This window comes from Vigna angularis, chromosome 10 (assembly GCF_016808095.1).
Source record: "Vigna angularis cultivar LongXiaoDou No.4 chromosome 10, ASM1680809v1, whole genome shotgun sequence".
Classification (NCBI taxonomy): domain Eukaryota; kingdom Viridiplantae; phylum Streptophyta; class Magnoliopsida; order Fabales; family Fabaceae; genus Vigna; species Vigna angularis.
Window position 1 is genome coordinate 10364394 of NC_068979.1, and position 24716 is coordinate 10389109.

The 24716-nt window shown below is 32.5% G+C and overlaps 2 protein-coding genes across 2 annotated transcripts; both read right to left on the bottom strand.

Moving 5' to 3' along the window:
- Nucleotides 1–11680: 11680 nt before the first annotated feature.
- On the bottom strand, nucleotides 11681–15006 carry LOC108334856 (methanol O-anthraniloyltransferase). The gene is made up of 2 exons (XM_017570787.1): nucleotides 14575–15006; nucleotides 11681–12604 (listed from the first exon to the last, which is right to left on the bottom strand). Exons 1-2 carry the CDS (start codon nucleotides 15004–15006, stop codon nucleotides 11681–11683), a joined length of 1356 nt encoding a protein of 451 aa, XP_017426276.1.
- Nucleotides 15007–17653: 2647 nt separating this feature from the next.
- Nucleotides 17654–20230, bottom strand: LOC108335510 (alcohol acyl transferase 1 allele RGb). The gene is made up of 2 exons (XM_017571534.2): nucleotides 19710–20230; nucleotides 17654–18726 (listed from the first exon to the last, which is right to left on the bottom strand). Exons 1-2 carry the CDS (start codon nucleotides 20142–20144, stop codon nucleotides 17830–17832), a joined length of 1332 nt encoding a protein of 443 aa, XP_017427023.1. The 5' UTR covers nucleotides 20145–20230; the 3' UTR covers nucleotides 17654–17829.
- Between the last annotated feature and the right edge of the window lie 4486 nt (nucleotides 20231–24716).

The following is a 24716-nucleotide window of genomic DNA, read 5'->3' on the forward strand; positions in this document are numbered from 1 at the left end:
TGTGTGTTTAATAGGGAAGAGAGAGAAAAAGAGAGGGCTCTCTGCGACAATCATTCGGGCCGTTGGATGTACTGGGGCCCGTGTGTGTTTGGACGGCTGTGATGAGGGACCATGCATGAGTTGGAAAATATCACCCTTAAGATGGAAAATCATCTTTTCATAATGAAGCTTTTCAATTTCAATTTTCAAATTAAACCTGTTCAGTAGAGTCACTATTACTACTCAACTGCATTTCAGCTAAAAAAAATGCACTTTTTGTACTTTTATTTAGGGTAAATTATATCTTTAGTACACTTTTGCCTTTTTTAACTTTTTCTTTGTTCTTTTATTATGAATTCTCCTATACTTACTATTTTTTACCTATTATTTTTAATGCATGCTTCTTGTAAAACCAAAATCACGTCATTACTTAAAACTTTGTACAGGAGTGGTAACGAAGTTTTAGTTTTTAAATATAATTTTAAAAAAATTAAAAAAATAAAACTGAAATTATATTTTACTTTATATTTCAATGCTTTTTACACTAAAAATAATGATTATAAATTTATTATCTTAAAATTTTAGGTCTTTTATAATTTATTATAATTAAATAAATGTCTTCAACAAACATTAACAAAAATGAATTTGTTTCTTTGATTGATAGTACTAATAGGTTGATTGTTCTATGAATCCTCCCAATTTAGAATGAAAGATGAAGAAAAAATAAATTTTATTTCTTTTTTACATTTTTATTTCTTGAATGGAGAAAAGAAATCTATGATATAAACATAGTATGTGTAAGAAAGAGCGTACTTTCGTTATCCTTGTTGAGGTTGTTCCATTGTGAGAATATTTTAGTTCCTTGATATTCCCTTAATCATGGGCAAAGATGGTGGGTGGATCCTAGTAAAAAATAGTTTTGAGTTTTTGTGTGTTTTTAATACGGAAGTTGCCGCAAAAGCTATGCATGCATTAGAAGCTTTTCTCTTCTTTTTGTCTTTATTAGACTACCTCATTTCTATTGCTAACCATAAATATATGAGAAATGGAATAGGAAATTATCTTTTTTGTTTAATTATAAAATATTAACTATATATTAAATTTACTGATTTGTACTTATGGACAAGAACATTATATAAAAAATATATACGTGAGATGAAGGAAATGTTGAAATAAGAATTAAAGTTAATTTTTAGACAAATATTTTTATTTTTGTTTAACTTGATTTAATATTTTTAAACAAATATATAAAGTCTTTAATTTACTTATAAAGAAAAGCTAACACCATCATGATAAATTGTCTCACTTATTAATACTAAGTCCTGAATATTTTAATACTTGTTTGAATTGTTGTCTTTCATTTTATTGTTCAAATTAAGATGTTACTTTTTCTTATATCAAAATTAATAAAGATTCAACAAGCTAAATACGTAATAAATCATTTATGTAGAAACTTCAAATTTATATTTATATTTTTTTGAATAGGTTTCAGAACTTAATTAGGAGTGAACTAATAATTATCATACTTCAGTGTAAGTTAATCACTGTTAAATTTAATTATTACTTAGAAATAACCATTAAGTTTATAAAATCCAATCACACAATCTCTAAGTGATTTAATGAATAGTTTTACTGTTTGGACTGTTTTATTTAGATTCGATAATCATATGAAATAGAAATCGAATAAAGCTTATATAATAACGATAATCATAATACAAATAAAATTTATTTTCTTAATTTCCTGAAAAAAAAATAGATTCTTATAATATATAACATCTTTTGTGTAATTTTAACTTACACATACACATCTAACATATTTAAATTAAAAATGATCAACATTATTAGCTGAAATAGTAAAAAAAAAAACACATAATTTACTTTTTGTTATGAATTGTTTTTGTTTTACAATAGTTTCACGAAGAACAATGATACTTTAACAACATTTTAACACAGTTTACGTGTCATTCTGGATTGGTTCAAAATTATTCCATAATCAATAATAATAATCATAAACACCAATATAGACCAATCATAAAATGACACGTAAACAATGTTAAAATGTTGTCAAAAAAATATTGTCAAAGTATCATTATCCTTTTACGAAAACCAACTTATTTAAGTAAGTTGAAACCAATAATTAGTACGGTTTCACATGCGAGATCCAAGGTATGAACTTGGAATGAACTGAATATAATAAAAACAAACAAGTGAGTTTCACATGTAAGAAATAGAAGTAGACGTTATGAAAGTAATTGTAACGTTAATTTGAAAAATTAGCAATAAGCAGAACTGTTTCCTATATAAAAACAGAAGCAACGATTCTAAAAGGTTAAAAAAAGTTGAGAATTCAAACATAACACATGCCATAGCACGAAGGGTTGTGAAAACCTATAACACGAGAGAACAGACACAAAAAAACTTCACCTAATTCCCCAATTTCGGTGCCATGAAAACCGCCGCTACCAGGGGATGCTGTCTCTTAGTTTGTCCATTTTCTCATCACAGTAATAACTTTTAGTACATTAAATTAAATTCCATTAAGTAAAATATTAAGGTGAATAACAGGGAAAGAAAGAATTATTTACTTAAAAAATTATATTAAAAATGATGGGGTCAATTATAGATGAATTATTGGTGCGTGGCTGTATCTAAGTTGTCTAGTATTGGAAGAAGCAGAAAAGTAGCTTGCCTCCGTTTGCCGCTCCTATTCCTATCATCACATACTCCCTATGCTAACAAACAAAAGCTTAATAAGAAGTTGCATGCTCAACCCCACCACACAAGCTCCAGGCCACCACTATATTTTGTCTCCATTTCATTTTATACTATTCTTATGTTGGAATCACACTTAAATTTAATTATCAATTAAATTTTTTATGTTAAACACTTAAATATATATTTATTTCTTAAATTTGAATGTAAAACTACTTTTAAATTTTTATATATTTTAATTTTCAAACTTTAAAAATAAATTTAACACAATATCAACTTTTTTATGTGATGTTTTAAATTGATATTTGAACTTCAATGTATCAAATACCGTAAAAAAATAAAAAATGACTTGAAATATAATTCAATACGTAAAAACAATTATCCAATTAGAATAAAAGAATTATATTTATTTATTTTTAAAGTTTAAATATTGAATTATATTAAAGTTTTAGATAAAAATGAAGTTCGATTTTAGGTGATAGTTTTGTAACTAAAAATAATATTAAGTTTTAAAGATTTATGTTTGCTTTGAGCTGACATAACTAGTGTCAATCATCGTATGTTGTCTATTTTAAATTCTGCTTTAAAACTTTATCTATCATATGATAAAAAGCATTTGAAAAGGTGGAATGATAGAATAAATATTTAAATTTTTAATTTAACTTTTAAGGCATGTGAAACTATGAATATAGTAAAAATAATATTGAATGTGATGGATTTTTCTTATATCTTAATTAGAAGTAACCAATTTTCTCAATTATCCCAAATTAAAAAAATAAAAATAAAAGTCTATAGGAAAGAACATGGAGATATATGTGTGGTGCCTGTTCTTTGTGTATTTTGATGTTTGAATGGGCATAAAATATTGAACACTTACTCTATAACACCATCCAGACAAAGAATAACCCGGTAATCATAACATTTTTTTTCATTTAATTAATTAATTAATTTCAGTGTTATGGGAGTAATAATAACAATTGCTTTCTTTCATACATGACAGTCCTACTTCTTCCAAAGTACCTTTGTCCTCTCTTCTTCTTTTGTCCTTACTAAAAAGACACACCAATCCATTTCATCTTCTTCAATGATAAGAAGATAAAAGAATCTAAATGATAAAATCATGACATGGTTATTATTCATTGAACCATAAAGCTTTGTTTCTTTCTCAAAGTAGATTTGAGGGAGTAAAAAAATATGAATTTGAGAAAAAATAAAATGGAAAATGGTGTTATTTGTATTATTCTTATTACTTTTCACACTTTCTTCACAAAATCTACACCTTCGATATTTCCATTACTTGAAATAAACACACCCATTAACTTCTAATTTATTTAGTCATGAGTTTTGGACTAATTAAGTGAATTTGAATTTGAGTACTATATTGAATTGATCGTTTTAGAAAGAATATTAATTCAATTCATGGATGTTTGATAGGGTAATGAAGTAATAATGAAATATGAGATAAGTTTGTCATCAATAAATAATTTTTAATTCAAGATTCCATATCGATACTAAGTCATAAGATAGATTAATCATGAAAAAAAATAGCAACAGTCAAATTTACGTTAGTTTGATAAGATAAAAATATGTCAAAATAGATTCAAATCATAAAATAATAAATTCTTCGTTTTTGATAATTAGGTAAATTGTTTTATAAAAACTTGAAACATTTTGTCTAACACCCAATACATATATGTTCAATATGTAATTATACTTAAATATTGTAAACATTATGTATATATAAAAAGCATAACAACTAAACATTAATGTTTAAAGTTCTAAGAAAACTGTTTCTGCTGGAATGGGACAAGTCAGAATTTATCTTCACAAGTCTAATTAGAATAAAAAATCAAAGCTTTTACCTTCGTAATCAGTTGTTATTTATAGGGTTTCAAGTAATATAATCCATTAATTTACCTCTTAATGACGATCAATGCAAACCTTAACCGCTCCACGGTGACTGTTACGTCATTAATTATGCATTAAATGACAAACAAAGGTTGTCTCCAGCGAACGACTGGAGTTCACCCAAGTATTAGTCTAGTGGCCGACCGGGAACGATTGACTTCCATCGCCTGTATGGCCGGTCGGTCTAACCTACTCAGCACAAGTATTATTGTAGTGGCCGACCGGGAATGATTGACTTTCATCGCCTGTATGGCCGGTCGGTCTAACCTACTCAACATAAGTATTATTTTAGTGGCCGACCGGAAATAATTGACTTCCATCTCTTCTGCATGTCCGATCGGTCTAACCTACTCAGTAATAACAAAAACCATTCCCTTTCTTCTTATCCAACACACACAATCATATACTCTTATATTAAAACACTATCATAATAGACAATTCATATTAAATATAAGCAAAATTCATATTAAATATAAGCAAAAGAACGAGTTATATTTTAATTAAATATATAACACAAATAATAAATAAATAAATTCAATAGATTTGTATTAAAATTTACATTAAATATTTATATCACAAGAAACTCTATTGATTGTAAAAACAATAATCAGTATTAAGTTCAAAAATCAAATACTAACATCTCTTGTCAATTCATTATTTCTATTAATCTAATTACTCTAATATAAATATCGTTAGAGACTTGATAAATAATTTCTATAATTCTAGTTGAATACTTAGCATATGAAATATTCATTATTTCTTCATTACATAATATTTTTTTATTTTAACACAAATGAACCACATTTCAACATGTCAAATAAATAATACATCTTTAGATATTGATCTTAATATCACTTAGATAATTACTCACATCATTATTTATCAAATACTTTTTTTATTCATAATTTTATCATCGGCAACACATTTTACATTTAATGTTATTCAATATATAATATTGTAAGCATTTTTATTTAATCATAGAACTTATATATAACACTTATCACACTAGTAAAAAAAGCGCTTTTTAACGCGCCATATATACCTCGGTTTTACTAAAACCGAAGCATATAAAAATGCGATGGTATTTTCGTAAATATTGAGTAGTTATATGCCTCGGTTGTATATTAATCGATGCCTATAAATTTTACTGTCTCGAGTAAAAGGCGAACCGAGGTAATTCCCTGTGACTGAAAGGCTTTAGGCACCGGTTTAAATTTGACCGAGGTAATATTCTGAAATTAGACACCGGTTTAAATTTAACCGAGGCAATACCCTAGGTTAAAACACGAATTTCTCTCTCGCACTCTGCACTCTCGCCCTCTGCCCTCTCACCCTCTCGCCCTCTTCCCTCTCCCTCTCTCGCCTCTCGCCCTCTCGCCTCTCGCCCTCTCGCCTCTCGCCTCTCGCCTCTCGCCTCTCGCCTCTCGCCTCTCGCCCTCTCGCCCTCTCGCCCTCTCGCCCTCTCGCCCTCTCCCCTCTCGCCGTCTCGCCCTTTCCCCTCTCGCCCTCTCGCCCTCTCCCCTCTCGGCCTCTCGCCTCCAGTTTCTCTTCTCCACCAAACCCCAACCTCAGGGCACGCCGCAAGCCGCGTTCATCCCTTGCCGCAAGTCGCCGTTCATCGTCACGGTAAGCCTTCTGCCCTCAAACATTCATAGATCTAAACCCTCCGTTAGGGTTTCTTCTCCTTTTCACCATTTCCCTTCGATTCCACCGATTAAAACCTTGTTTTCACCGTTAGAAACCTTTTCCACCGATTAAAACCTTGTTTGCAGAGGCATGCGGGACAGAAGCCGGTGAAGGCTTCGTCGGGGTGGCGGGGCAGGAGGTGGAGGGACGGCGGGCCACGCCGCTGGGGAAAGAATAGAGAAACTTGGCTTTCTGTTTCACCATGTGCGAAGTGGAAAAAATTTGGCTTCTCTGACTTTCTGTTTCATCCATCTCTGAGTTTCTTCTGCTGTAATATTGCTTATGAGAATGTAATTCTACTGCATTGCATCTGTAGAGAGAATTTTGACATTATGTTGTAATATTGTGTCTTTTTTGATTCTGTTATGAAATTCTTGATTGTTTTAGATTTTTGAACTGTAATGGGAAGAAAATAGAATGAATGAATCAAGTTTGGCGTCACTGAATGAATGAATTTTGTTATCTGACTTCTTTCATTTTTAACGTTTTTAACGTTTTCAATCTGTGATCTGGGATTCTGGGGTATTCTGGGGTTTGAAAATAGAATGAAAAAAAAATCCTTACCACCTCGGTTTAGGTTCTAACCGAGGCCGTAGAGACCGAAAAAATAACCCGGTTTAGAACCGAGGCATAAGGGTTATCACTTTTTGCCTCGCCTGAATATGCCTCGGTTCAAAAACCGATGCCTATTAGTGAAATTAACCGGTGCAGTATCGTTTTCCTGTACTAGTGTCAACTCCAAAAACTTCAATTATATAATAAAATTCACCTTGTAACAAGTGTTTATTTGCAAAAACTTTCACTAAGTAAACAACAATTTCGAAGTGAGATGGTTTTTACTTTAAAGAAAATCCTTTTAAGAAAAAAAGAATTGTGTCCTAATAATTTTCACTTGAATAGAAAAATATTCATAAAGAGAAAGATTTCTCCTATTTTTTTTGAGCAAAATGTCAAAAAATTAAAATTATACAAAGTCTATAACATGCATCCAAGGATAAAAAAAAAGTATTAATTCTAATAGGTTTCATAACTTCGTTATAGTTTCTTATTGTTTTCAAAATCACATAATCAAATCAACTTGTGACATTTTAATCCAAATAAAGCACTACATTTCATGTTATAACATAGAATTCAAAATTAAAATAATTTCATTTCAAACAAAAATTTCATTGAAACATCTTCTACTTATCTAGTTTTGTTCTAACAACATTAAAATATCGATAACTAATCCAAATATGAATTTTATCAAAAATTAATCCTAATTTAAAATGACTATTGCAAACTCCAAACTAGTTTAACATTGTGACTTATAAATCCAGAATAGATATCTCAAATATTAACTCCAAATAAATTTTCATCTTAACTTCAAAACTAAATTAAAATAAATTTAAGTTATCAGCTCCTTTCATGATAATCGTTTGCTCTCTAAGCTGCAATGTCTTAAGATATAAAAGTCAGAACCCCAAATATCAACATCAATGTTAATATTGATGAAACACTATCCTCTCATCTCATAAGATTGTGAGATGTCTATATATCCAATGAAAAAAAAACAAATAAAATATTTAAAAAATAAAAATAAACTTACTTTTCTGATCAATCAAAGTTGAATCTCATGACAGACTCAATAGTGTTATCTGATTGCAAAAATAATAAAAACTATGAGAAAGACAAAAAAAAGATAAGAAGAATAAAAAAAAAGTATTGAGATGACGAATTTGGTTAATAAATAAAAACTAAATAGTTAAGATATAAAGTGTGAAATTTGAAATTTTATATATTTTAAAATCAAATAAAAACATAATTATTTTTTTTGTTCAAAGCATGAAAAATAATTTCATATTTTAGTTTGTGTTTGGAAAGAGGAAGAAAAATAAGGGAATGAATAAAAAGGAAAAAAAGATTAAGGTTTAAATTAGCAGAAATAAGAATAGAATTTGTAGGGTATTTTATTGATTTAATTGAAACGAGAAGAACCGTTGAGATATTATTTTAATCATCCATCCAAGTTGTTGTTAGAGAATTTTTGAAAGCTGCCTTTTATTCTTATAATTTATTCATAGATCAACAGAGTACTTTTATAAAGTGACTATAATCCTTGGACAGATTCGAAATATAGAAACTATTAATCTGACTTTCTTTGTCTTTCACACCACTCAGTCACGCAACATACCTTGAAAACTCATCCCCCCTAATCATTATTTTTCAATCAAAACAGAGTCACAAATCTCATGCAAATCGTCCCATTGCCATCATGCATACAGTGAAAGCACTAAAAGAAACTAAACATTACTGCAAGAAAGTGAAAAAGCTTTGGGAGCTCTGCAGCACTTATCAAGATGCTGGCATTTCCTAAGCACATGGACACAAACCTGCCTAATTAACTCAACAACCTCACAAACTCTGCAGCACTTACAATTCGGCCTACTTCCTTTGACTTTCTCTTGGGGAGAAAATTCATACACAAGAGCTTGCTTCCATTAGTCAAATTCACATGCCTCAATATGCCTATATTATTGTGTTGAATTCAAAGAACGTTTTTTGAAAATAGTAAACGCTTCACATGCACAATGACACACAATGCGATCCCATCACAGATTGTCTCTCTCGTGACAAGAAAGCACATGAAAAGATAATTGTAAAACAAATTACATCAGCAACAGCACCACGATTTTCAAATTTGAAAGTGGCCTCAAAAACTTGATATCAAACAGGTTATTGGCTACCCAAATCACAGTCTCAGTCTCAATGAAAGCAACCAAACTTTTGATGGGTCCAAATCAAATAAATTAAAGCTTACAGAACTATATTTTATTAGGAAATAGTTTGCTTATACTAACAGTATACAAATTTAGTGTTACAGCAGAGTTACAGTGTAACATCCCAATAAATAGTAATTACCATTAATTAGAATTAATTACAATTAACAGTAAACAGTCAACAGTTTTTACAGCTAAACAAGAACACAAGCCGAACGGCTAGGAGTACAGCGTTACAACGTCGAGTCCCAAAAATAGCGAACGCTAACAACGAACGGTTTTACAACCTAAGTAACCGAACGTCCTTAAACATAAACAAAACTATTAACAACTACCAAAAACGAGCGATCTACTGCTCGGCCTTAACTTCCACTTCGACTAGGTTGGCGTCCTCCAAATTTTCTTCTTCCAGCATATCTTCAAGTGGCGCCTCACCATCTGCTCACATCCACAACGGATGATCATTGCATTGACAAGACGGACGTACATAAACGGTAGACAACACAAGGAAATTGCAAGGGTAAGCTTAGGTAATTTAATTCATACATATCACATACAATTTAACATACGAATTTAACACACAAGACATGCATCAATACATCAAAGCCTAATATAATCCATCCAAAACTCTCCTAAGACCGACCGTCCGGACTGTGTGAATCCATGTAACCGCAGGCGTTCATGCACCCGGTTGGTGTAGTAACTGGGACCCTCATCAGCTGCCAACCGAGGTTAACCCTATCAGCCTCAAAGTACTCAATAGGGCTAGGGCCTCCTGCCATTCCCACGCATGACCTACTCTCCTCTACCTGAGAAGAGCACTCACGGAATATCAGGATGATCAGCCATCAGCGATTTTACCATGGTCACACTTTACAACTCATCATAATCATTCATAGAGACGTTCCTCCTTGGAACGCTCGTTCAAATTCCAAAATCATAATCTCATCTCATATATGGTTCGCACACTTCATAATTCACTCAACATCACACTTTCATTCTTAGTTACACTTCTTTAAAAAGACGAACGTTAATTAACTGTATAAACGAACGCTATTTAAGATCGGGACGAACGCTATTTAGAAATCAGGACGAACGCTATTTAGAAATCAATAATTATTCAATTAATACGAGCGCTGGATAGGAGACCTTGCGCGATTTAGAAACGGACGCTCGTTATAAAGCCGAGCGCTATCTCGGACGAACGCTTGATAGAATACCGTGCGCCGTTTAAGACGAACGTTCGACATAAGGCCGAACGCTTATCAAAGACGAACGCTCGACAGAGGGTCGAATGCTATCAAAGACGAACGCTCGACAGAAGGTCGAACGCTATCAAAGACGAACGCTCGACATAAGGGCGAGCGCTACTTATCAAGGACGAACGCTCGACATAAGGACGAGCGCTACTTATCATTTATCTTTTTGAACGAGCGTTCGGTCTAAGACCGAACGCCACTTAGGACGAACACTCAATTAGCATTTCAAATGGGGACGCTCGTTCTAAGACAGAATACTTTCCAAAAGAAAGAATTTAACTCTAATTCAAATTTAGAGAAGACAAACGGTATATGACCGTACAAGGACGAGCGTAATTGTTCAATCAGAGAAAATGATGTTGTTCCAGATTTTTCAGTTTACAATGACTTTACAGATTTCATACGATTCATAACTTATGATTTTTCTCCACCATAAATCTCATACATTACAGAATTCATATTATCATTTCATCTCATACAGAATTCAATCATATTCCAGATCATACGTTTCATTCTCAACATACAGTGCAACCAATCTTACAAATATACATCCAGTACAACAACAGAGTTCGTTCACGCATGATTAAACCATCAAACATTTCATACATTTCAGACATCCAGTATACTTCAGGCATTTCATAAACATCAACAAGCATTAAATTAAATTACTAAAGCTTCCCTTACCTGGTCTAGCAGTGCACTTCCAATTGCTAGGGTTTCACTCGTTCTTTCACAGCTTTCTATCCAAGGAATTACTCAACAATTTCCACTTAATTAATACACCAGAATCGTAGACAGATCAGACCCCTAACCCACGCATGCAACCAGAATTTTGGTTCGCATTAACTGAATGGACGAAGCGCAGAGATGAGAACTTACCAGTTACAGAATTCTAACGTGTTCGGTTCAAACGAAAGCTCCAGACACCGTGAATGATCCTACGGTTTCTGAAATGGAAGTAGAGATGCTGGTGGTGAGTGATCTTAGAGAGTAGATGAAAAGAGTTTAGAGAGAAGCTGGAGAAAAGAAATGGCCAGAGTTTCGTGGAGAAGAAGATGAATGCAGAAATGAGAGAAAGTGTTTTTCAGAGAAATCATTTTCTCTTCCTCGCCGAACGACCATGCAACCACGTACGGTCACCTGGATTCCACTACAGCTTTTAGAAGCTTCTGACGTGACAGATGGCGTCAGTGCATGCAGAGGGTGAATTTCCCTTCCCGCGCTGGACGAACGTCCATCCTCTGCACGCCACTTGTTTTCCACCAACGTTTTTGGACGTTCCCTCAGTGACACATGGCCGGCGCATGCAGAGTGGGTTTTGACGTGGCACAGTGAATTAAATGGGGTTCAGAGTGTGTGATTAAAGCGCTTAATTATTCAGGTTCTCACATACAGCATGGACCTATTTGGCATATTCTCATCAGAAAAGTCCATAGGGTCCTTGTTTGTGATCTTTACCAGTTCAGAGAGAAACCTCCTCATGACATGGTGTGGCAACAAAATTGGCACCACAATTACATCCTCTCCTTCACTGTTCCTAAAACGTCCATAGAAGCTAACAAAAGGTATAGCCCCAGCAGGTCCTCCATATATAGGACTCCCCCACCCAAAATCCACTTCATAGAACCCCACATGAGTAGTGTCCCCAATAAGGTAGTTCCCTTCAGTCCTATACTTGGGTCGACCCTTTAGAACCATAAGATCAGCCACAGAACTGACATATTCTGCACCCATCTGAGCCTTTGCCTTTTTTACTAACTCCAATGCATACCCCAATGGGTTTTGGCACAAAGGCCCAGCCCTGGCAAGAGCCATTGGGAAGGCAAAGGCATTGCCATAATACCCATTGGGCACTTGTTGGCCCAATTTGCCTCGAGCAGTGATAAAGGGTGACAAGCCCACAGTCTCGTTGGGTTTGAGCCCAAGTGCTATGGTTCGACATTTCCACAAACAGGCAGAGAGCACCTCAAAAGTTGAAGAATTTTGGAGGTGCATGGGAAGGTGACTCCGAAGGGTTGCAATCTCTTTGGGACCAAAGAAAAATGATCCATGGTCCATTTCGTGGGTGTCCCATGTTTCTTTCTGGCAATGTTGGGTTTCATATTCGTTGTGTGCACATGTGATTCTTGGTGGGTTCCTTGCACTGAATAACTCTCTTTGCCACACAGGGAACTGGGTTATGGAAGCACCTCTTGCAATCTCACCCACCATGGTCAGAAATTGCACCAACCCCAATGAGTCACAGATTGTGTGGTTCATGCGAGCGGCGAAAACAAATCCTCCGCATGTTAAACGGGTTACCTGCACAATCATCAAATGTGGGCAAATTCAACGACAGTGTATTTGTTCTGTGTTGAAATCCGGTTTTGACTGGTAATTTTCGTTCTGCCAACAAAGCCAACAAAAGATAATCCATTTTAACAAAACAATTAATATAATATCCATATTTTAATATGAGTTATGGTGAATTGATTTTATATTTATATTATTATATATTTTACTATATGGATTAATATATCACTTGAGAAAAAACAATTGTAGATCTGTTTTATTAGAATCTTAAATATTATCCTGTATTAATTAGTGAAAATTTTATCAAATTGAATTAGTTCTTTAAATCATATAAAATATTCATTTTCATAATTTCTTTAAATTTTGTAAAACTTACATCTCTTTCTCCAGTACCAAATAACTTACCAAATAACTTATTGCATTTCAGATTATTTTGTAAAACCTACATTTCTTCTTCCTTTTCTCCTCCTTGCCTCTTCTTGTCGCATTTCATTTCAAGTTCACATTTTTTTTCCTCCCTCATCATCAACTTCATTTGTTTTTAAGTTCTTCTAGTGGAAGAGTGTAGATTTTCTTCTTTTAAGAGAATTAACTTCAAGGGTAGGTCATGATGTATTGAGTGTGATAAAATCTATACTTGTTTCGTTTTTATTTCTTAACTGCACTTGGAATTGCGGATCAGGTGCTGCCGCACATGGAAATGCGGTTGGGAGGGATGAGAACTACGAGTCGCCGCAGTTGTACCTGCGGTTGGCGTTCGGTTGGAACTGCAGATGAGGCTAGCCACACTTCGACCTGCGGTTTACGGTGGCCGCACTTGGAGCTGTGTCGCTTGCTTTTGTAGGGTTTCACTTGGATCTGGGCCGCTTTTTTTAGGGTTTCTTTTATTACTTTATTTTCTTTTATTACATTTAATTATATTTGTTTAAAATTTATAAATTGTATTTCTTTATACTATTTATTATTTAGTATTTTTGATATTGATTTATAGTATTAAATTTGTTTAAAAAATATATGTATGAAATATTATGTTAGTATATTTAATTTATTTTGGTTAATATTTTATATAGTGTTTTGTTAATATTTTATATTTATATATTTTATAAATTTTATTTTTATGTTATATTTTATGATAAAATAATATTGAATATGTTTTTGAAATATCTTTTCATTTTTTGATTTGTTTGTTATTTTATTTTAAAGTTAAAAAATAAGAAGAGGAAAGGATGCATGTAGGGCAACAAAATAGGATTTAGGATTGTTAGTGGTTACGAAATCATTAACTCATCATTAATTTTGATTTGATTTTAATAAATAATTTAATAAATAAAGGGTAAATGTGTAATATGAGAGATGCAGAAGAAATGGGTGAGGTGTAGGGAGATTGCTCATAGATGTAGAATCTCAAAAGAAAAGACAAAATTGTCTTCTTAGACCTAATGAAAGAACAAACTTATATATTATAAGTATTAGACTGGATTTATAACCTAAATTTCCTGAAATATATTATTAAAGAATTCAATTAATTAAAAGTTAAGTTAATTTGTAATATATAGATTGCGTTATACGTTATTTTAAAATTGAGATTAATGATAATTTAAATATAATTTTTTTTTCAATTTTTTGAAATATCTTTTTGAGATAAAATTGTTGTAAAATTTGAAATTTCAAAATCAATATTATCTCAAAGAAAATAATGATTGATCTTAACATTGTTAGTAACTTAAAATTGTGTTGATAAAGAAAACCGACTTAAAATAAGTATAAATCTTATTTTACAAAATAGTAATAAATAAATTTTATTTTGCAAAATAGTTTTATAAAATTTTAGAAATAATATGTGGAATTAAATTGCTTTAAATAAGAAAGATTTAATGAAATAAATATTATGCAGTTGACTATTATTATAAACTTTCATGTGTTAGAGAGAAACCTAGCAGAATCATAAATGAGATGAGCACCAGAATATAATAATTTACCTGAAACAAGAGAGGGGTTCCAAGAATGCGTGGTGATCCAGGAACATCAAGAAGAAACTCCTTCATGTAAGGGCAGGGTGGAAGAATCTTATCACCTAACTCCCTCAGTGAATCATCAGCCTCAGCTTCCACCAACAACATCCCCTCACCATTGCAATCCACCATAAGCTTTCTGTTAGGCCCTTCTCTCAGTCTACCAGCAAGAGGGTAATAGTACACTAGTGCTTTACTTAAACCATTTCTTATAACCTTACCAACATCTTTTCCTTCCACAACTGAACCATTTCTGTAGAACATGATCACAGGAAGGTGAAAACGTAGCCCCTCTTCATCATCTATGTCAGAAAGCTTTTTCAGTTCTCGTGGAGTTCGTCCTGCTGGCATCACCAGTTCTGCCCCACCATGCACCACGGCGAAACTCCTTGGTGACATTATCTATATATATTATATAAATTTAAGGAAACACATGTTAACTTGAACAGAGTCCATATACATATATATATATATATATATATATATATATATATATATATATATATATATATATATATATATATATATATATTTTAACAACTTTTTGATAAAAAGAGATGTGTCACTATTTTATTGGTTTGTATATTTTAAATGCACAAATTACAAACTATCACATAGATTGTTGTTAATAAGTTATCAAAAAATTATTAAAAAGACATTTTCATATATATATATATATATATATTCAAAATAGAGATGATTGAGATATTCTCATAAGTAGATAGAGGACGTCTTGCTTGTCCTAATATCTTTAGTTTGTTAGGATTTATTTTACCTTTATAAAAAGCTTTCTCCGTTTTCACTTGGTGGAGATGATTTAAAGAGAGTGAGTGAATGAATTTGTGGGATTTGAGGATAAATATTTTGTTGTTTGTTTGAATAGATTTGAAGGTAATTGAAAATGAATTTGGAAAGAAAGTTTGTAAGAATTAGTGTTGTGATAGATAAAAAAAATGATTTAATAGGTAAAAATTAAAGATTACTAAAATATCCTTAAAAGTAATATAAAATGATAATTAATAATATTATATATAATTGTTAAAATTATTATAAAGAGAGAAAAATAAAAAATAAATTTTAAAATTCCATTATTATTATTATTATAATAATTATTATTATTTTTCAGTTGCATTGAAAATTACTTAAAGGAGGATAATATTGGAAAGCAAATTTTCCTCCCGCAAATCTTCTCTAGTCACTGATATGAGCATCCCGCAAATCACTGCTTGCAATCAATCTCAAATCTTCAGAAATGAACACAGCAAATCCGTCCGTGTAAATCTTTTCTTTTCCATCTGCTTAAACAGTATATCTTGCGAAACGAACATAGCTTTAGCTTTTGTATGTACTTTTATCTTTTCATAAAAATGCCATGTGTTAAATATTTTTGGTCCTATTATGTAAAATTGCAAATGATTAAGTGAAACTTTGAATTATTTTTATCCTATATATTTTAAAAAAAAAATGATTTTAGTTTTTTAAAATTTCGTCTACATGGCAAATAATACTCTATTTGGTTGTCATGTGTTTATTTGTTTTTAATCAAAATTAGATATTTTTTTTTTTTTGAAAAATCCAGTCCAATAAACTCGTGAAGGTGTAAAAATTAAAATTGGAGGTTGGAAAAATTGGATTCAACACACTTATTTTTTTTTTAAAAAAAAAAAAACTTAAGAAATAGAGTTATTCCTTGTATCCTCTCTCGTGGTCAATCTCAACAACGCCTTCTCTATTTCTGGTCACACTTTCCACAGTAGTCGGACGGAGAAACTGCCATCAACACAAACTACCATAGGTAACATTGTCGGTATTCATGTCGTATCTCCTTCTCATCGTTATTATTGGATAGAAAATAATATTAATCCCTTATATAATTCAACTCATGTTTTATTATTGTTGTGTTTTTCTAATGAATTTATTTCTTGATAAATCCAATAATAAGAACCTCTAAATTTTCTAGTATGTTTATGTATCTTAGTGTGTTGTGTGAACAATATGGTGAGGAAGAAGATGAAAAAAAAACGAGTGAGAGCGATGGAGTAATTTCTAGTTTGGTCTTTGTGTTTGTATAAAGGTGAAGATGAGACACGATGCAAAAGTGGTTTTTGTAGGTGAAGGTGGATGTGATGATGATTGTGTGGGTCTATGTTGGATGATATGTATGAAGGTGAATATTGGAGAAAACTGTAATGAAGGTGGAGATGATTGAAGATAATAAAGGAGAATAGGTGATGATGAAGATGAGAGGAGGAAGAAAAATAGTGATGATGGAGTTGTATAAAGTTGGAATTTGAAGATACTGATGGATTTGTATATATATGTTCTGTGCGTGTGTGAGAATAATTATTATGGCACCATTTTAGAATTTGGAAGAGTTGAGAAATGGAAAAATGGAAAACATTGGTTAGTGGTGGAAATAGTGTGTAGAAGAAACAAAGAAACTCTGGATAAAATTTTTTAAGCTTAAAAAGAAATACCCATTTTATAAAAATATTTAATTTTATTTTAAAAAAATTAAACTCATGAATCACGTGTCATTATGGCGCTTGTCATGTGGGTGAAATTTTAACACCGTCTTTTGAAAGAATTTACAAGTTGAAATTTTTAACCGAACTGGTACCATTTTAAAAAGATTGAATAATGAGTTTGTTAGACCTAAGCTTATATAAAAGTTAAATTCACTTATTTGAAACTTAAACTCAGTAAGATTCTGAACTTGTGGGGCTATAGGCTGGTCCACAAAAAGGCTAGCTGGTGTTGTACGTCTTCGTAGAGTTAGGTAACACATTTATCAGCAATAATGTATGTTTTGTTTATCAACAGTTACACACCACACACTACTCAGAATTTGGGACCATTAAGATGTATGCGATGTGGGAATTATCCATTGTATTCGTGTAAAAGAAAAGGGCAAATTTATCGCGCAATTTTTTTAAATTTATCCAATGGATAATTACAAAAAGTTATTCAAATCATTAAGTTATGTTTGAATCTTTTAAATTAAAAAAAAAATTAGAACTGTACAATTCATAAATCTAGAAAAAAAAAATTGACTTCCAGATTGTGTAACGTGGAAATCATTTTCTATTTTTGGAAATCGTTTATAGACGAAAGTTACAGGAAGAAATTGCCGCTTTATGTAGGACATGGATCCACAAACATAGTAATGCCCAATAAAACCTGAAACAACCTTATGAAATGGAAGTGAGAGATTAAACAACGTTATATCATGGATCTAGCTCTTGTTTTGATGTCGGGACTAGTCATTTTGGTGAGCTCCCTGAGAAACCTTTTCATGACAAGCTGTGGCAACAATATTGGCACCATAATCCCATCTTTGCCTCTACCATTTTTGAACCTTGCAAGGTAGCTGACTAATGGTATGGCTCCAACAGGACCTCCATAAACGGGCTTTCCCCAACCAAAATCAACTTCACCAAAACCCACACGAGTCATATCCCCTACAAAGAAACTCCCATGTGTCCTATGCATAGGACGCCCCTTCAGAACCATAAGATCAACCGCTGACCTAACGTACTCTTCACTCATTCGACCCTTGGCTTCTCTGATCAACCCCAAAGCATACCCTAACGAGCTTTTGCACAGCAAACCAGCCTTTGATAGTGCCATTGGAAACACAAACGCATTCCCATAATACCCTTTTGGCACATCCACCTTCCCATGAGTAGTGACGAAACTCGACACACCAACCACCTCGTTGGGGTCAAGATCAAGCGCCATTGTACGACACTTCCATAAGCATGCCGTAAGTAACTCGAAAGTTGAGCATTTCTGAAGGTTCCGGGGAAGATGATTTCGAAGCGTTTGAATCTCTTTCTTCCCAAAGAAAAATGATTCGTGAGACAAGTCTTCCTGTGAAGAAGTAGTTGTAGTACTATGGTGGACAACATCCTCGTACTCGTGGTGTGTGCAAGTCACACGTGGAGGGTTGCGTGCGCTAAATATGTCTCTTCTCCACACCGGTTGTTGGATTGCGGCGTGTGGATCCCTTGCCATTGTTGCCACCGTGTTGAGGAACTGAACCAGCCCGAAAGAGTCGCACACGACGTGATTCATGCACACGGCAAATACGAACCCTCCGCATGAAAGACGAGTTACCTGAGACATGACGATTTAGGGTTTTCATTTTAAAAGAAAAAATGATGAATATGTTCACACCTATATCCATTTGTATAATCATTCTACAAACATCTGTTATTCACGTGACAAATATATTATAACTTTATTTTAAGCTATAATCACTCATCTCAATTTAATATTTTATTATTAAAAATATTGTTATCTAATTGTTTATATAAAACTTTGTTGTCTAAGATATTCTTTATCTAAAAGTTGAATGTCAAGCTACTATTATTGCTATTTAATTGTTGTCTTAATTATTACTTAATTATTGTCTATCTTGTCTATCTCATTTTGTCTAAAAACATTTACCATATTTTCACTTTTTTGTATTGGTTATGTATATATAAGAAAAAAGTTTTAATATGTTTTTTTAGATATTATATTATATATAATATATTGTAGAAATATGTTTGTAATATGATATATTTCATGTGTCAGAAAATGAAGTTTTATATTATTTTCAAGTAAATAAAATAAATATATATTTAATTTAGACGTAAAATAATTTTTAAAAATAATTTAAGATATATGAATATATGAATATTTACAAATTCCTTTATTTTAAAATATAATATAGGATAAAAAATTATTTTAATACAATTCAAATAAAATTACATAATAAAATATATATGTAAATAAATTTGGTCACACATGTTATTTTAAATGAGTTGTATCATAAAATGTAAATTTTGAAAAGTTAATTGTTTTAAATCAGTAATTTCATGAGACTAAATAACAATATATAAAATTAAATTTAAATAATTCTTGAATAATTAATATTTTCTTACTAATAATTTAATCATTAAAATCATACATTGAAATAAAAGTCACCGCTCATGATGAGTGGATATATGATATCATGCATACTTCATTTTCGAATAGGTAATTAAACTGTTTTTACCTATTAATATCCATTAATGATATATATATCATTAATGGTTATGTTTGTATTTGATTACCTGAATGAACAACAAAGGAGAGGCAAGAATTCCTTGAGATGCAGGCAGTGCATAGAGGAAGTGTTTCCTATGGAGACAAGGTGGTCCAATTGAGTCACCAAGCTCCTCCAATGCAACATCAGCCTCAGCTTCAACAAACATAACCCCCTCACCGCTGCACTCCACCACCAGCTTTCTGTTAGACCCTTCCGCCACCCTCCCAGCCAAGGGATAGTAGTGAACAAGAGCTTCAGAGATTCCCCTTTTTATGATCATGGCAGGATCAAACTCCTTCATTGCCTCCTCCCTTTTATAGAACATGATGAAGGAGAGCTGCATGCGAAGCCCTTCTTGGTCATCAATGTCCGAAAGATGCTTTACTTCACTCGGAGTAGCTTTTGCCGGCACCACCACTTCCGGTTCACTGCGCCTCACGGAAATTCCATTCCAAGCCATTTCGGTAATGCAATCTGCACAGACAAAAGGAAGAAAACTCACCACAGCGCTGTTTCTGACATGAAAAGCAACTTCTTTGTAACCAACTACTGGCCAAACATTCTACTTATAAAAACGATAAAGGTTTGCTGACATGAAAGTTAGACAAATATCACATCTATTTTGATAATTATTATATTGTTATAACAAAGGATTAATTAGTTGTATTAGAAAGTTGTTAAAGCGTCATTTTCTTATTAAATTTGAGTAGACTTTGTACAAAAAAAAACTTTATTATCTTACAAAATATTTATATTTATATTAAAATATAAATTAAATATATTGAATAAAAGTCTATAATATTTTCACATCTACCAAATAAAAAACACTCGCATACTAACTCAAAATAACAATATTTTAATTATATTTATTTCAATTTATAACTTAAAAATATTCTAGTATGATTCCTTTAATAAAATAACTGCGACTTTATGTCCTTTATATTTATTATTGAAATGTTGTTTCTAAGTGATGTCCAGCTATCAACATATAATTTTCCAATATAAAATTGGGCATCTTGTATTTCTGTATTAAAATAAAGTTTAAAAATAACGGAACACGGTGAACTATATACAGAATAAAACAAGATATATAATGATATCATTTACAGAAATGAGTCACTAACAAGTTAATTATTTTCTTTTTATGAGGAAAGATTATAACGTAAAGGAAATAAAAAAAAAACGTGATAAGCATGAGGATCGAGAAGAATACGTGCTATAAATGCAATTAATCGTTAGGAAAGAAAAACAAGCAAGTTCATGAGTCCATATTCTAAGATTTTGGTGCTATTCAAAATATATCGATTTTAATATATTGCTCTTTTTAATATTTATATAGGGCCAACCACGAGAAAAATAGTATGTGAACAATGTGATTTTTTTCAATATTCAAAATTTTAAAAACACTGTCGCATTTTCCACCTTCTAGCGTAGAAAGGAATTGGAGAGATTGTTGCAGAGGTCTAGGAAACTTATATAAATAAAGAGGTAGTCGACAATTTTTTCAATTATATAATTATAAAATTATATATATGAAATTTTCAATTATATAATTATAAAATTAGGTGGTGCAAATGTAATAACCGAGAATTTTAAAGATTTTGGAGTGGACAAGTGTGTGGAAATAATGAGACTGAATGATTTATATTAAAATAATATTATTATATAAAGAAAAATTTCAAATGTTCGTACCATTTTTTGATACAACCATTTCTCTCTAAATCTTCTTTTCTTTTCTTTTCTCCTCATTCTCTCTAAAAATCTCTAATTTTACTTCATCTGATTTTCAATCAGACCGAGCTTAACTAATCATGGAGTCAAAAACATCCTTTTCCACCGATCAAAGTTTCGCAAGATGGGTGGAGATATGTAAATAGTTGGAAGAACATGGTCAAGTTTTCTTAGCAAGTGGATGTTGAGAATGATATTTCAAGACTAGTAGTTTGAATAAAAGAAAGGTTTGACCATTGGCTGAGATGAAAGATTTCAAGTGCTGCAGGAAGGAGTTTATCAAGATGTCAGTTTGGTAGAAAGTGTAAGGTTAGAGAATTAAGAGCACGATGAATGAGGAATGGAGAAGAAAGGTCTTAGAAAATATGACAAACGGTGGTTACAGTGTAAGTCGTTAAAGAGGGTATCAAGAATGATTAGAGAATCCAGGTTGATTAAAATGTTCAGGGTTATGAAGCGGTATGTTGGGGTACAACCAGTTTTCTTCGGGCATGGTTTTATGGTGATGTTCGGTGATCGACTGAGTTTGATCAAGAGAGAAGAGGATGTTGAATGTTGAGTTATAGAAGACAGTAAGTTGGCAAGTTAGGATAAAGTCAAAGGGTTGATGTTGCGGGCTAAGGGTATTCTGAGGATCAGAAGATTAAAGGTAAGGTGTATTTTGATGATTCTGAGTTGAGGAAGGTAATTCTTGAAGAAGGTTTTGAGATAAGCTGACATTAAGAATATATGACAAAGTCTAAGTGATGTGGTGTTGGGGAGTCGATATAAGAGCTCAGGTTTGAGGTTTATAGGAAGTGATTTCTTGGCAAGGAAGGCAAGCGAAGATGATGCATCAAGTGTAGTTGAGCGAAAGATGGTAGCAAGTGTTATAGAAATCCAAGATGTCTGATGAACGCAAGTGAAAAAGATGTGATGTTGTTCTTTCTTAGGTTTGAGGTGTGATCACAAGAGAGGTTTGATTGTTTCAAATCATTTTTGGGAGGTTATGGCTTTCAAAAGAAGTATTGTATTTGGAGAAGGAGAACCAATGGTTATACATTAAAAATGGATCAAGTTTTAAAAGAGAAGATGAAGGATTATAGAAGTCAGAAAGTTTTAGCAACGATAAGTGGAGAAGAGAAGATAAATCATTTTGGTGTAAGGATTTCTGTTGGTGTTCCGCAACAAGTATGAGATTTTTATACCTTGGAGAAGTGGTGTTCACTCTGGAATGGTGTCTAAGAAGAACCAGTGTCAGTAATATCTTTATGGATGGTTCTTGTTGAAGTTGTGTAGTACAAGAAGAAGGTGGAAGCTTGGTTAGAGCAGTAGAGTTTGGACTTAGTGTAATCATAGGGAGAACTACAAGGTTGAAGAATCTCAAAAGAGAAATAGAGAACAGGTTGGAACAGTTTGGTATACGTCTTAACCATCAGGAGTGATTTCGAACATGTTCGTTTTAAGGAGTAGAAACAGTGTTGAGGAAATGGAATGACAAGGTTATCAGGGAAGAGAGGAGTTCTCAGGGTTTTGTAAGGTAATGGAAGTTTTGAAGTAGGTCCTTCGAGGGTGAATCTTTGTGGGTTGAAATTGGTACGAAGGAAGTGTTCTTTCAGTAGATTGATGAACAAGGAAGCATGAGAATCAGAGTAGCGCAACGGATGATAGTGGGCAGGTTCTTATCAATAAGTGGTGTGGGCGAAGCGTTCTATTAATCATGAATTGGTGGTTTGTGAGGGATGAGTTTCTTTAAGACAGTATTGGTGCTGTTATATGAGAATGAGTCGGGAGTGGTTGGAAATTCTCAAGAGTTAGAAGTGATTTGGGTATGAAAGAAATAGGTATCAAGCCGAGAAGATAAGTGAGCCTACGGTTTCAAGCTGTAGGGTTAATTTTAAAGTGAGGAAGTATTAATGGATTTGGAATAGGAAGAGTGGGTCAACGGACGAAAGAGATGATTTGAACCATGGTTTTGAGTTATAAGGGCGTTTTAGAGGTAAGGAAATGTTAACAGGTAGTTTGAACAAAGAGAAGATTTAGGTTTTTGGTTTTATAAGAATTGAGTAAGAATTGGTTGAAGAATATGAAGATTGGAGTCTATAATGAAGTGGTGAAGTGATTTTATAGTATAATTGAAATGCTATAACTAGTGGGCTTCTCAAAATGGTTGAGAAAGCGCAGTTTGGACAATCCTAGTTTGAGATGTATCATAAGTAGGCTTGATACTGATTAAGCTAGTGATCTCAAGTCGAGGAAGTTGCAGGTCTAAGTATGATAGAAAGCCAGTGAGTCAAGAAATGCGTACGGTTTAGTTTGACAAGTTGAAGAAGCAAAGATGGAGTATTCACTTTGTTTGGAAGTTGCAACAGAGAAATTTTTTCTTTAGAAATGAGATAGTTTAGTTGGAAACTATGTTACTCAAGAGTGAAGATCAATAAAGCACATGTGAAGTCATCAGAAAAGGTGGGGATTAAGGGTGATCAAGAGTGTTAACAGTTGGTAGAAAACTCAGAAGTTGTAATGAACAAGTCAGTGGTATAGTGGTTCTTAGAAGAAGCAAGAAGATGTCAAAGAGTATCAGACAAGGATTGAATTGAAGTCAGCACTAGTAGAGGTTTTAGAAGAGAATTACAAGAAGTGGCAGAGGTTTGATGAGGACTGGTTGTGTGGCAGACACAACAAGATTAATTATGTGAAAGAAAGATTCGTATTAACTGAGGTTTAGAGGTTCAAATTTGTTTCGAGAATGATGGTTAGACCAAATCTACACTATTGATCATTAGGGCATTTTAACACAGAGGCAAGGTTTTCATGTTAGTAAGGTTGTGGGGAGTAGTATCTTTGTCAAAATAGGTTGTTCCTTCTATCTGGTAAGTCTAATTTTCGAGGACGAAAATTCTTGTTGTTGGGGAGAATGTAAGAACCGAGAATTTTAAAGATTTTGGAGTGGACAGGTGTGTGGGAATAATGAGACCGAATGATTTATATTAAAATAATATTACTATATAAAGGAAAATTTCAAATGTTCGTCCCATTTTCTGATACAACCATTTCTCTCTAAATCTTCTTCTTTTTTCTTTTCTCCTTATTCTCTCTAAAAATCTCTCATTTTACTGCATCTGATTTTCAATCAGACCGAGCTTAAGTTATCCTAGAGTCAAAAACATCCTTTTCCACCGATCAAAGTCTTGTTTAGAGCTGGTAAGTCTCGATTTCTTTAGCTCTTGTGAGATTCTGAAACTTTTTGACACATGCAAGCCAAGTTTCTGGTTGCATGTGTTCATCAGCTTCTTCTTCCCATTTCTGATAACATTTCTGG